This window comes from Dromiciops gliroides, chromosome 4 (assembly GCF_019393635.1).
Source record: "Dromiciops gliroides isolate mDroGli1 chromosome 4, mDroGli1.pri, whole genome shotgun sequence".
NCBI lineage: Eukaryota > Metazoa > Chordata > Mammalia > Microbiotheria > Microbiotheriidae > Dromiciops > Dromiciops gliroides.
The window spans coordinates 496,179,037-496,192,722 of NC_057864.1; the positions used below are offsets into that span (position 1 = coordinate 496,179,037).

The 13,686-nt window shown below is 57.7% G+C and overlaps 1 protein-coding gene across 4 annotated transcripts in view; it reads left to right on the top strand.

Annotated features, from left to right (window-relative positions):
• Window positions 1-13,686, top strand: part of ITGB2 (integrin subunit beta 2) — a 36,927-nt gene that overhangs the window by 19,580 nt on the left and 3,661 nt on the right. For all 4 annotated transcript variants that reach the window (XM_044002945.1, XM_044002948.1, XM_044002946.1 and 1 more), the window contains exons 2-12: window positions 51-111; window positions 745-833; window positions 1,614-1,797; window positions 2,899-3,069; window positions 4,277-4,518; window positions 5,719-5,874; window positions 6,442-6,537; window positions 7,881-7,970; window positions 8,234-8,374; window positions 10,761-10,948; window positions 12,946-13,190. In XM_044002945.1, the coding sequence (XP_043858880.1) occupies window positions 54-111; window positions 745-833; window positions 1,614-1,797; window positions 2,899-3,069; window positions 4,277-4,518; window positions 5,719-5,874; window positions 6,442-6,537; window positions 7,881-7,970; window positions 8,234-8,374; window positions 10,761-10,948; window positions 12,946-13,190 (1,660 nt within the window). In that variant the 5' untranslated portion in view covers window positions 51-53. The remainder of the gene's footprint in view (window positions 1-50; window positions 112-744; window positions 834-1,613; window positions 1,798-2,898; window positions 3,070-4,276; window positions 4,519-5,718; window positions 5,875-6,441; window positions 6,538-7,880; window positions 7,971-8,233; window positions 8,375-10,760; window positions 10,949-12,945; window positions 13,191-13,686) is intronic.

Below are 13,686 nucleotides of genomic sequence, written 5' to 3' on the forward strand. Positions count from 1 at the left end.
GGGATTCCCACTCTGAGCCACTCTGAGCCGCTCTTCTCCTCCTGTTCCAGGCGATGCCTCGTTGTAGCTTCCTGGTCCTATACCTGGTGGGGTCGCTGGTTCCACCATCAGGTAAGTTCCTACCAGATGTTCTTTGGTCTTGTGGTTTCCACTGGGAAGAAGCTCAGTGCCCCAGCGGGGGTAGAATGACCGTCACAGAACCAGGCCAGGGTAGCCCAGCAGAGGAGAGCTTAGAAATCGGTGGGTTTACCCCGTCATGGTACAGGCTGGGAAGGTGAGGCCCAGCGGGGTGCCACTGAGCCCAACACCCATCCATTTGATTTCATTGTTTTTAATGGGTAAACGTCTCTTTTCCTCCCCCCTCTCCCCACTGAAAAGAGAAACAAAACCCTTGTAACAACAAACACACGGGGCTCCACAAAGCAAACTCCCAGACTGACCATGTCGCAGAAACTGGCACCTAGTAGCAGGCCCCTGCTCCTCCCAGGGAGAAACTCCTTCTCTGGGGCCAAGGTGAAGACCCAGGCCCAGACTCAGACCCAGGCTCTTGGGCTCTGGGCTTCGGGGGTTGGGTTGGGACAGTACCAGCAATGGGCCCGTGAGCTGCTGGCAAATTGTTCCCCGGCTCATTTGGCCCTTGAGCCGATGCTGGCCCAGCCCCTCCTGGGGTCGGGGGGTGGGGACAGGAGAGGCTGAGGGCAGAGGGACAAGTCGAGCCTTCAGCCTTGTTCTCCTCTCTTCCAGTCTTTACCCAGGAATGTCCCAAATACAAAGTCAACACCTGCCAAGAATGCATTAAGTCCGGGCCAGGCTGTGCCTGGTGTAAGAAGCTGGTAAGATGTGTCTTCCGGCAGCACTGAACGGGACAAGAAGGGCAAGGGGAGGGAGAGTTCTCCTCCCCGCTGCCAGGGGTTGGGAAGAGCTGCAGAGGCCTCTTGAAGGCTGCGTCCTCGTCCTAAGGGCCAGAGACTCTCGCTGGGGACAGTGAGAGAGATTCCAAATCAGCGACTTAGTGCTAGGGGGTGAGGCTGAAAAAGCTGCCCTCTGCAGGGGAGCCATTTCCCAAGGAGGCTGGGCTGGGATTCCTTGAGACCACCTGGCAGAACCCCAGCTAGGGGTGGCGTTGGCCAGCAAAGGAAACTGAAGTGAAAGGGAAGGCTCGGTTTCCAAGTTGGAGATAAATGTAAAAGAAAATCACCCCAATGTTCAGGCCAGTGGGCACTCTCCTTTCGGCTATTCATGAAGAGCTGGTAAGGAACCAGAAGAGAGCCTGGACCCAGATCCAGCGGGCCAGCCTTGGGCACAGAGGGGCCAGCCTTGGGCACAGGGCAAGCTTCAGATACCTTAGTCTGACCCCCTGCTTCAGGCTTTGGGCCGACTGTGGGCCCTTCTCTCACCCCAGACCCAGGCTCCTAGGCTCCAGGTTTTGTTTGGTGGGTTTGGGCACAGTTAACAGCAAAAGCCCCCACTGCCTGGTGCCAGTCATTGGTGATGCATGGATGATACTGGGCTACCAGAGGGGAGGAAGAACTCTGTCCCGCTGGTAGCCTAGTATCATCCATGCATCTCCCCCTTCTCATCTCTCTGATCTGTCCCTTGGTTTCTTTTCCCAGAATTTTGCTGAAAGAGGAGAGCCCGATTCCATTCGTTGTGACACCAGACAGCAGCTCCTACAACGTGGCTGCCAGGAGAGTGACATCGTGAATCCCCACAGCGTGGTCAGCCCCAAACCTGATCTGCCTGGCAGCAAGACATCCCAGCTGACACCCCAGAACATACAGCTCCGACTGCGGCCAGGTGAGGCCTGGGCTGCTCGGGAACCAGCTGGGGCTCTGGGGGGCTTTCAGCAGATGCCCCCAGGGCCATGGTTCAGGGCTTAGGCACCTCCCTGAGCAGGCTGGGCCTTCGGGTGGGGTGTCCAGGTTTCAGGGAAGGAGAGCAGAGATGGAGCTATAGACAGGGACCGTGTCCTAGCCAAACACTGAATCTCCCCCAGCTCCGGCGCTCAGTAGGTGCTGAAGAAAGGTCCGGGGATCAGGGAGTAGTCAGGGCTTCAGAAGCCACCCAGGCCAGCCCTTCATTTTACAAACCTGGAAAGTGTCCCAGAGAAGGGAAAGGACAGGCCCAAGGTCACCCAGCAGTAACATCAGAGGCATTTTTGACCTCCAAATCCAAGGTGCTCAGGGAGGGAGGGAGGGAGTCAGCTCAGTGCTTGGCACATAGTGCTTGGCGTGTAATAGGGCTTGGTGCATGGTAAGTGCTTAATAAAGAGTCCTTGCCAGACAGACTCTTGGAACCCAGTGGACAGCACTGGGCCATTAGGACTGGACTTCTTCTATTTTTTAATTTATTTTTTTTGCGGGGCAATGGGGGTTGTGACTTGCCCAGGGTCACACAGCTAGTAAGTGTCAAGTGTCTGAGGCTGGATTTGAACTCAGAACTCCTGAATCCAGGGCTGGTGCTCTATCCACTGTGCCACCTAGCTGCCCCCAGGACTGGACTTCTAATAGAAGGTGGTTCACTCTTCTATGGCTGCCGTCTAGACCATGGCTTGGAAGGCAGGGTCCTCTGTTGGAATGTGGGGTCCCACACTCCTGTCCCTGCGCGATGCAGGCCCAGCTGCTGGCAACCCAATGCAGGCCCAGAAAACGGGGGGGTGCCAGTGTGTGATAAGCTGGTCCAAGGAAGCTGAGGGCAGGCCCTGAGGGAGGACCCTTTCCCAGGTGCCCTCAGCAAAGCCTCCGAGCTGATTGTTAGAGGAGAGCCCACAGTGTTGGGAGCTGTGGGGAGAAGCAGCTGCCAGGCCTCAGAACAGTTAATGGGGCGGCCTTGGCTCGGGGATGACCGTCCTCCGAGGAGGCCTGGCACGATCAATCCCCTGCTCACCTTCCCTGGTAGGTCAGACTGCAGCGTTCAACCTCACCTTCAGGCGGGCCAAGGGCTACCCCATCGACTTGTACTACCTCATGGATCTTTCCTATTCCATGAATGACGACCTGACCAACGTGAAGAAGCTGGGAGACGACCTGCTGAGGGCGCTCAATGAGATCACCGAGTCTGGCCGCATAGGTGCCCGTCTGCCCGGGGGGGGGGGGGGGGCCCGTCCTGAGGGGCTGCACCCGCACCTCCCCCTTCTGCTGCCCACCGTGGCCCCAGGGTGCCAGGACTCTAAGGGCTCAAGGATAGTAGAGGAGACCAGGTCCGTCCCCCTCCTTTTATAGATGAGGGACCATGACTTGCCCAAGGTCATGTAGCTAATGAGTCTCTGAGGTGGGCCATCCACTGCTCTACCCCACCTCTGGAGGTGCTGGCTGGCTCCGATTCTCCTCCTCTCAGTGGTTTTGTGCCGCCCCTCTGGGCATCTCCCAGTTAGTTTTCCAGGCTCAGGCCGGGCCCCACGGGACCACAGACAAGACCGAGCTCCTGGCCAGACTCCGGGCCACTGAGGACAGGGAGGACTGAGGGCCTTTGTTTTTCTGCTCTTCCTGTCCCTGGTCAGCCCCCTGTAAATGGCACCCTGAACAGGAGCCTCCAGATCCCTGGACAAGAAAGACTGGCGAAGTCACAGTGTTGGGGGGGCTCTTTGGGAAGGGGTGGAGAGCTTTTGGTGGGGCCTCCTCATCCGTGCGTGCAGAGCTCGCTGACTCCACAGACTCCTCAGTGAGGACCCCCCTTCACGGGTGCTGGCAGCGGCTCATCCACACTTGTTGATCCCATCCCTCACATGTCTGTGCTCCTTTCCACCCGGGTCCCCACCCCATGGGCCTGAGAGCCTTTCTCTAGAGCCAGGTCCATGAACCTGGACTTTGGTTGGTTTTAAAAGTCAGCTCTCAGTTCAGCTGTTGGCAGTGCCATGCGTCCTCTTTTCTGCCTTCCAGCCCAACCCCCAGGGGCCCCAGCACCCCTGAAAGGCCTAGTCCCTGCTCCTGGTCTGGAGCTTGCCTCCAGTGTCCCACCTCTGCCCGCACCTGCAGCCTTAGAATCGAGAGCTCCCTTGGAGGCTCAGTCCTGCACCTCCTCCTGCATGAAGCCTTTCCTGATGCCCCTCAGATTATTCTGTGTGCATGTTGTGTTTGTCTGGGCAGTTGGGGGCTTCTTGAGGGCAGGGACTGTCTTGTTGGTTGTCTTTGAGCTTCGGGGCCTCAGGGCCTGGCCTATCCTGCTCTAGTGTGGCCTTGGCTCAGGGTGTCCCTCCTGGGCCCCCCCCCCTCCGTGATTGGGTTGGGGGCTGGGCAGCCTCACTCCCTGCTTCCCCTCCCCTCTGCCTCCCCTGCAGGATTTGGCTCCTTTGTGGACAAGACGGTGCTGCCCTTTGTCAATACCCACCCTGAGAAGCTGAAGCACCCCTGCCCTACCAAGGACACCCAGTGCCAGCCCCCCTTTGCCTTCAAGCACGTACTAAAGCTCACCGATAACTCCAACAAGTTTCAGAGTGAGGTCGGGAAGCAGCTCATCTCTGGGAACCTGGACGCCCCCGAGGGGGGTCTGGACGCCATGATGCAGGTGGCTGTTTGCCAGGTAGGCCTGGCCAGGTCCTAGCTCGCCTAGACCGGCCCTCCCTGTGTGCCGGGGCTCCCATTGGCAGGTGCTGAGCATTTGCCCGGGGAACGCTGCTGCCCCTCTCGGGCTGCCCACCCAGGAGGAGGGGCAGGCGAAAGGTTGGGGAGAATGAGTGGGGAGAGGATGGAGGAGGCCCGTGAAGACCAGGACCTCCTAAAGGCCCAAGGCTCCCCTATCCCCTCACATGCCCGGGCACAGGCACTGGCTTTTGTACAAGGGAAAGAACGCCAGGCTGTACTGGGCCTTGGGCAGTGGTGGAGGTCTGGGGCCCAAGCTGGGGCTCAGTGCCCGGCTAGGAGCCCCCCACCCCCACCAGGGCCCGAGTGAGGTATGGGGGAGCAGGGCAGTGAGACCAGCCAGTTCCCAGCCCCATCATGAGGAGGGTTGGCCCCCCAGGAGGGACGCCCTGGCTCAGCCTCTCCCGAAGGAGGCCCAGGTCGCACATCCAGGGTCACACAAGCTTCCAGCCCAAGTCCTTTGCCCTCTTTCCTGTCTGCTCTGGGGGATGGTGCCCCCAGGACCCCACAGGCTCCCTCATCTCCAACACTCTGTGCCCACAGGCCACACCCGGCCCCAAGTTAAGAAGGAACGTGCTCTCTGCCGTGCCCGCCATCAGCCCACAAATGGGCACCGATGAATCCATCAGCGGGCCGCCCTCCCTCCCACCAGGCAGCCACCCTTCCCACATGCCCGTCCACCCCCAGGCCTAACGGCCCAGCTTTACTTCTGGCTTGCTGCCCCTCCCCCTCTTCTCACTGCCAACCTACCTGTTCCTGTGAGCGTGAGCACCCATCCATGCGGGCCTCTGCTCTGCGCTTGCTGGGGGGCCTCTGGGCAAGGCTGCGGCGACCCAGTGCTTGAGCCCCACATCAAATCCCCTTCCCACCCGCAGTTTCCATCAGTCAGTAAGCATTTCGAAGCACCTACTATGTGCCAGGCAATGAACTAAACACCACGGATACAAAAAGAGGCAAAAGACAGTCTCTGGCCCTGAGGGGCCCTCACTCTAAGGACAGGAGCAATAGCGGCCTTAGCCCCAAGGGAGCAGAAAAGCCCCTCCACACTGCTCGTCCCCCTCCCACCAGGGAGCGCCTGCTCCCGGAGGCTGGCTCCGGGGGAGCCTCCATCAGCCCAGGAGTCCTGGCCTTGTGTTCTCAGGATGCAATTGGTTGGCGCAACGTGACTCGGTTGCTGGTGTATGCCACGGACGACGGCTTCCACTTCGCGGGAGATGGGAAGCTGGGTGCCATCCTCACGCCCAACGATGGGCGCTGCCACCTGCAGAACAACCTCTATGAGGACAGCAACAAGTTCGTAAGTAGCACCGCCTCCTGCCCCTCCCCCAAGACTGGGAGCCGACCTTAGAGCAGAGGCAAGGACGAGTCTAGAACAGATCCGGGTTCTGGAGCTCTGGCTGACCTAGAGCCTGCTAATGAAAGTCTGGGCACATGACACTGAGTTCAAGTCTTGCCTATGATTCTCCTGGGCAGCTCGGGTCACTTTCAGTGTCCCCAGCAGCTCCCAAAGGTGGCAACGTGCCCTAGCGCAGGGTAGTGCCTCACCGGGAGGGCAACTAGGGAGGGAGGGCAAGAGAGCCTGGAATGGGAGGATTCCAGGGGAGAGGCCAGTGAGATGTCTGCGCAGATGTGGCCACCAAGCATTTGTTTCTGCAGCAAGGCTGTGGTCACAGTCGCCATAGTCCAGCGTTCCCCAGGAGAAAGCTGATGCCCACTGTGCCCATGAGGCTCTGAGCAGGTGGCCCCAGGGCTGGGGCTGCCTCCATCAAGCTCCTTACTTACTGCCTGCCCTCTCCCCTCTCCCTCCCCTCTTCCCCTCCCCCCTCCCTCCTCTCCCTCCTGTTCCCCCTCCCCCTCTCTCTAGGACTACCCCTCCGTGGGCCAGCTGGCACAGAAACTGGCCGAGAACAACATCCAGCCCATCTTTGCCGTGACCAAAAAGATGGTATCCACGTATGAAGTAAGTGCTGGGGTCGGCAAGGGGCTGGTACCATGAGGTGGAGGGGCTGACTCTGGACTCTGCCCTAGCCCCCCCAGGGACAGCCCTTGTCTCTGGGGCTGGACCTCGAGGCAGGAAGGCCCAACCCCGAATCCTGACCGTGGGTGTGTCATTTGGCCCCTGTTTGCCTCGGTTTCTCCATCTTTACAATGGGATGTTGTGAGGACCCCATGCTTTATGAGGCTGAAATCACAAGGGCCCCGTTCCGTTAGCACCCCTTCCGGCAGGCCTTCCCCACACCCCTGGGTCCTGTGGCACCTTTGGTGCTCTCTCCCGCCTACCTTTGCTCTTTCAACCCAACAAGGACTGGAAGCAGCCCAGGGTCCCAGCTGGGTCTGAGCCGAGTGGCTTGTGTCTGAGAGAGGATGTGGCGGGGTGCGGGGAGGGGGTGCGAGAGGAGGGGCTGCCGGGGGAGGCGCTGCCAGCCACTGACCCTACAGTTTGGTTTCCTGTTTCTCTGGCACTCTGGCTGCTCTCTACCACCCCCACCCCCCCACCCCCGGAGCCCCGAAATAGCAGAGGGTCAGAGTGCCTTTGCACGGTAGCCAACAGGGTTCAGAGTGCTGGGGTCCTCAGGGACCAGAGAGTCGGTGGGTCATGGACTGAATCTCACAGATGAGGAAACTGAGGCAGGATTTGAATTCGGGTCTTCTTGCCGTCAAGCCCAGGGCATCATCCAGGGCCTCTCAGCCCATCCCCATACTGTACAGATGAGGAAACCTTGCTAGAGATGACTGACCCAGCCAAGACGGGCTCTCGGTATCCAGGAGTGAGGCTGCCCCTCAGGCTGGGGATGTCCAAGTGTCCAGTTGGCCTGGACGGTGGCCCCCATGATGCCAGCTGGGGCAGGGGAGGGGCCCTTAGGGTGGCCCTTCCAGGAGACGAGTTCAAAAACAGACAGGCCCTGGGCGGGGCAGTGGCATTATGGGGTGGGGCGCTATGGGAAGAAGGAGACTGAGCCCCAGTGCCGGGGGACAGACTTGCCCAAGGGCACAGGGGTGGGCAGGGTACAGGAAGCCAGTAGGGAGCAGCTGGCCCCAGCAGCCAGAGAGCCCTGGAGCCAGGTCCCCCAGTCAGTATCTCTGAAGCGCCTGCTGCCTGCTGGGAGGCCGCAGTCGGGCTGCAGGATCCCTGCCTGGCCTTAGGGAAGTTGCCCAACCAGACGCCCAGGGGATGCCCCCCGGCCAGCCCCTCTCACCCCCAGAAGTCTCTGCAGCTGCCAAGGCCCAGGGCGGGGGGGGGGAGGCAGAGGCCTGGTGCTCCCCAACCCCATCGGGCGACACCCTTGTTTCCTTGCTTGGCAGAAGCTCACCGAGATCATCCCAAAGTCGGCTGTTGGCGAGCTGTCTGATGACTCGAGTAATGTGGTCCAGCTTATTAAGAATGCCTACAATGTGAGTCTGCCTGAATGGGTACGCGGGCAAGTGTGCAAGCCGGCAGACGGAGCCCCAGGGGATGGGCACGCTGGCCCCACAGAGCTGGACCGTTTGCTACCAGGGGACCCTGCTGTGAGCCCCCCGACCGAGCCTGAGCCCAGGGGATCCTGGGCTGGTGCCCGGTGGGACCACCATGGGGAGGCCCCATCCCACAGTGCCCAGGGCATGTCCAAGGAGGTTGTTGCTGCCGTCTCTGCTGACGGTGCCTTCTCTGCCCCCAGAAACTGTCCTCGAGGGTCTTCGTGGATCACAGTATCATCCCAGACACTCTGAAGGTCACGTACGACTCCTACTGCAGCAATGGCCAGTCGAGTGTGGACCAGTCCCGAGGAGACTGTGATGGGGTCCAGATCAATGTGCCGGTAAGAGCCCCCCACTTGTGACCCTCCTGCGCTTCTAGAGCATCCGGCTCCAGGACAGACTCAGGGGAAAGGCCCCACCATCCTTGGGCCTGATTGAGGAGGAAGAGGAGACACAGCAAGAGACTGAGGCCCAGAGACACAGCCAGGGCAGAACAGGGGAGCAAGGGGTCCCCTGGCTCCTGGTGGCTCAGCCAGTCTGGTCCTCCAGGAAACAACTTGTGTCCTGTTGACACATCTCCCAGACTCCCAAGACCTCGGCAATAACGATGACTTAGTGATCTCCAACATTTGTGGGGCGCTGTTGTGTAGTTTAGGAGACTGAGGCAGAGATAGGCCAAGGCCTCACCAACGTTAGGTCTGCCTTGCCCCGACCCAGCTCTGGGCCCTCCTGATACTCCCAGGACCCACAGCTGCCTGGTCACCAGCCACGGCTTGAAGGCCTCTGAGGAGGGGACCTCCCTCCACACTGTGGACACCTCAAAACCTAGGGCACTTGTCCTGATCTCAGCCCAGATCAGAATCTACCTTCCCCTGGTGCCTCCTTGCTGGTCCTGCCTTCTGGGCCCAAGCAGGACAAACCCAACCCCCATCCATCTTTTAAAATTTTTGTTCTGAGCTTCAGTCCCCCAAAGAGCTAACCCCCAAGAAGGGGCAGCTAAGCAGCACAGTGGATAGAGCACTGGCCCTGGAGTCAGGAGGACCTGAGTTCAAATCTCACCTCAGACACTTACTAGCTGTGTGACCCTGGGCAAGTCACTTCACCCCAGTTGCCTTAATCATCTGGGGCCATCTCCCATCGTCCTGCTTGCCACTGAACCCATCTGGCTTCCAAGGAGAGAGTAAGGCTGGTGACTTTGCACCAGCCCTCCCTCACTACTGTGAGATTTAAAATTGGATATTAGATCATAAATCTCCCCTACTTAACCTTTCCCTTAATTTATCTCCCAAACTAGTAAATGGAAGCAGGTTTTAATTTTCTAGATAGACCTTTTTATTTATATTTATGATAGTCACAAGGTGATGTTGGTTAGAAGGATAGAAAAGTAGAAACACAATACAAATCGTCTTAAGTCTAAGCTTAGTCTATATTCATTATAAAAACTCACCAATCCGACAAGGCCACCTTTGGAGAGAGAGTCTGTGCCGCGCCGTCAGGAGTCCCGCCAAGCAGGCAAAAAGAAAGCTACTCCTACTCCCTCCCAAGCTGTTTTTGGAAGCTTATTTATAGATCTGGAACAGAGGCGGTCCTTACACACTGCTTCAAGGTGATTGGTTGGCATCATCCAAATCCATTGTCTTTGAAGGTGTTCTCAAGTTGAGTTCACAGTCTAGTTTCTGAGAATTACACCTTCTTAAGGGATAACCAGGTATGATCACAATCCAATTAACTTGAAGTAGGCTTAATCAGCAGTCAATCACTCTCACTTGATTTAATCAGTCTTGATTAATCTCCAGGTGGGTCTTTGAGTATCTGCTAAATCCCATTATTTTATCACACTTCAATCCAGTTCCCTGCAAGTCATGACATCAACCCCCAAGTTGACTTTCTGGGAGAAGCCCTCCATCCTTCCTCTCTCTGGGCGCTGAACCCCCAAGGTTCTGGCCCATCATGTTGGGAAGGGGACTCCTCTGCCCTCTGCTGGCTTCCCACAGTCATCTTGCTGAGTTCTGAGCAGTTCTGGGATGTAAGAAGTCACTTCTTGTGGTTTGGGGTCTGGTCCCAACTTCGGATGTTTGCTGGTGTGGGTAAGGGGCAGGGGGTGGTCCCCCTCCAGGCAGGTGTGGGACATCCTTCCCCCCCTGCAGGTCGGTACCCCCAGTTCTCCCCCTCAGGTCTGACTACTCTAGCCCAACTGAACATCAGAAGCAGCCTCTAGGGGTTGTTGCCTGCGGTTAGAGAGGGAGGAGTGCCCTTCCCTCTGCCACCTGCCACTGGGCAGTTTACTTACTAGGGTTGGGTTTTTCTTTCCCCCAGGAGGACGGGCAAGGTAGAAGAAAGAGAAACTCGATGCTTGCTCATTTCTTTTTAATTTACAAAAATGAACAAGCAAAAAATGAATAATTATAAAAAAATAAAAGAATTAAGAAAATAAAAGAAAACAGAAATGAACAAGCAAACTTGATGCTGGGGAGGGGGGGCTCTGCTCCTCAGGTTGGCAGACGGTGTATCCCTCAGCCTCCCAGGGGGTGCTCTGGTGGCTGCAGGGACCCCCAGGGTGGCTCAGACCTCAGAGCAGGATGGAAGCAGGGGCCCAGCCTGTGTAGCTGGGAACCCCAGGGAGTTGAGCCCTCACAGCGCCTTCCCCCCCCCCCCCGCCCCGTGTACCTCTGGGCTCCCCAGGCCTGACCCTCTGCTGTCTCTGGGCTCGGGGCTACCTTCTCTCAGATCACCTTCCGCGTGAAAGTGACCGCCAGTGAGTGCATCAAGGAGCAATCCTTCACGATCCGGCCCCTGGGCTTCACAGACATGGTCACCGTGCAGGTGCTGCCCCTCTGTGAGTGCGACTGTGAAGGCAAGAAACTCAATAGGCAGCATTGCGACGACAAGGGCTATGTGGAGTGCGGTATCTGCAGGTGAGGGCTGGCCACCAGCACACGGGCTCTGCAAATCCCCTTCCCGTCATACACACATGCACACGACACATGTGTAATGGTACCCACATGCACACATCCACACATCCACAACACGCACTGTCCATACATGTACATACCTCTCCACATACAGTCCCACAAACACACCTATGTATACTGTGCCATGCATACACATGTGTACATGTGCATGCACATGTACATGCACACAGAACATGCCTGTAGTGCACCCACACGCTTGCTTGTGTTCATGCACACATATACGTGTACATACACACACCCTCCCATGACAGAAAGGGTGTCCTGAGGCTGGAATTCACACCTTCTTGTATCCTGTTGATAACAGACAACAGGGGAAGACTATCTGTTCTGCAAGAGGCTTCTAGGGCCAATCCAGCCTCCCAGAGTCTGCTGTTCTGTAGCTTCTGTGGGCATCATTGCAGTGACAGGAACCTCATTACCATCCAACCAGCCCATTCAATCATCATGCAGCTTGGAATGTTCTTGCATGGGGGCCCATGTGCACCCAGCATCACCCATATTTAAGTTTGGGAGTCAGAAGGCTCCCATCCCAGGCCTGGTCATTACCGGCTGTGGGGCCTCAGGCCTCAGCTCCCTCCCTGATAAGACGAGGAGGGAAACTGATGGCCCCCAGGCCCATCCCACCTCTGAGTCTCAGTGACTCTGCTGGGCTCCAGGCACAGAAAAGCTTAACCATGGTGTGGTCACTGACCTGAGCTCCCAGTCTGACCTCAGGTGGTCAGCAGCTAAGTCCTGATGCTGGGCAGAGTGTGACAGAGGAGACAGGCAGGCAGAGGGACAGACAGACAAGCAGACACAGATACAGACGAGCTGACAGGCAGAAGACAGAGACAGGCAGGCAGAGGGACAGACAGACAAGCAGACACAGATACAGACGAGCTGACAGGCAGAAGACAGGGACAGGCAAACAGAGGGAAAGACAGACAAGCAGACAGAGACAAACGGATCCAGACAAGCTGTCAGGCAGACGCAGAGACGGGCAGACAGACGCAGAGGCGGGCAGACAGACGCAGAGGCAGGTAGACGCAGAGACGGGCAGAGGCAGGCAGACACAGAGACAGGCAGACGCACGAAGAGACGGGCAGAGACAGGCAGACACACGAAGAGACAGGCAGAGACAGGCAGACGCACGAAGAGACAGGCAGAGACAGGCAGACGCACGAAGAGACAGGCAGAGACAGGCAGAGACAGGCAGACAGACACAGAGACAGGCAGACGCACGAAGAGACAGGCAGAGACAGGCAGACAGACGCAGAGGCGGGCAGGGAGACCTGCAGACAGAGGGGAGATGAGGGAAAGGGCAGACAGTACTAGAGAGAAGATGTAAAAGCCTCCTGGCCACAGGGGAGGAGCACGTGGTGGCCTCTTCTTGGGGAGGACTCCCTAACATCTCAATTCTGGCCTGAACAAAGGGAAATGGCCAGGGTGGTCACAGTGTGGCAGTGACAAGATTGCTGCTGGTGGATGCCCAGCCCCCTGGCCAACCTTGGCCTCTCACTGCAGACAGCCTGAGAGAGAAGGCCCATTGCCAGGCCATGCTGGGGGCGGGGGGGCAGCCTGAGGACAGCTGCTGAGCAGGAGAGTCCTCATAGGGGGAATGGGAATATGAGGTAAAAGGCACGAGGCCGGAGAAGGTGTGGGGAACAGCAAGAAGGGGAGGTCAGACAAAGGGCTCAGGAACACACGGGAGGGGCTTAGGCCGTGTGTGTGGCTGCAGGGCTCCTGGGAAGGGCCCTTCCTTGTGGGCTCACCTTGTCACAGACTGACAGGTCAGGGAGCATCCAGCTGGGGCTGGAGGATGGGGACTGAGCTGCCGGCCCTCGCCCTGGCCCTGGCTCCCTCGGTGACCCAGCATGAGACCCTGCCAGGGAAGGGGCCAGACATGGTGACCCTTGGCCCTTACCCAGCCAACCTTAAGCTGTGCCTCTCCCCTCCCCTAGATGTGACCCAGGGCACATTGGCAAGACTTGTGAGTGCCAGACGCAGGGCAAGAGCAGCCAGGAGCTGGAGGTGAGCTGCCGGAAGGACAACAGCTCAGTCCTGTGCTCCGGGCTGGGCGACTGCGTCTGTGGCTTATGCACCTGCCACATCAGCGACATCCCCAAGAAGCAGATCTATGGGAAGTTCTGCGAGTGTGACAATGTCAACTGTGAGCGCTACGAAGGCCAAGTCTGTGGGGGTGAAGGTGAGGTCCCAGGTGCCTGCCGGTACATGTTTGGTAGACTTGATGCTGCTGTCTTTGGGGATGGAAAAGGGAACCAAGTTCTAACAAAGTTCGAAGAGTGCTCTCCATGTGTTCATGGCAGGTTCTGAGCTGTCCCCGACACATGTAACTTGACCTTATGTGCCAAGAAGCAAAAAAATTCCCAGGAGTTAAGATATATTCACTTGTTAGAGGCAGCTAGGTGGTGCAGTTGGTAGAGCGCTGGGCCTAGACTAAAGTAGTTCTGAATTCAAATCCATCCTCAGACAGGTACTAGCTGTATGATCCCAGTCATTCAACCTGTTTTTCTCAGTTTCCTTATCTGTAAAATGCTAATAACAGCACCCAGGTGGGTGTAAGGATCCAATGAGATAAGGATTGTAAAGAGCTTAGCCCGTGCCTAGCACTTAGAAGGTGCTTTGTAAAAATGCTGGCTCCTTCCCTCCCTCCCTCCTTCCTGCTAAAAGAGGCACTAAAA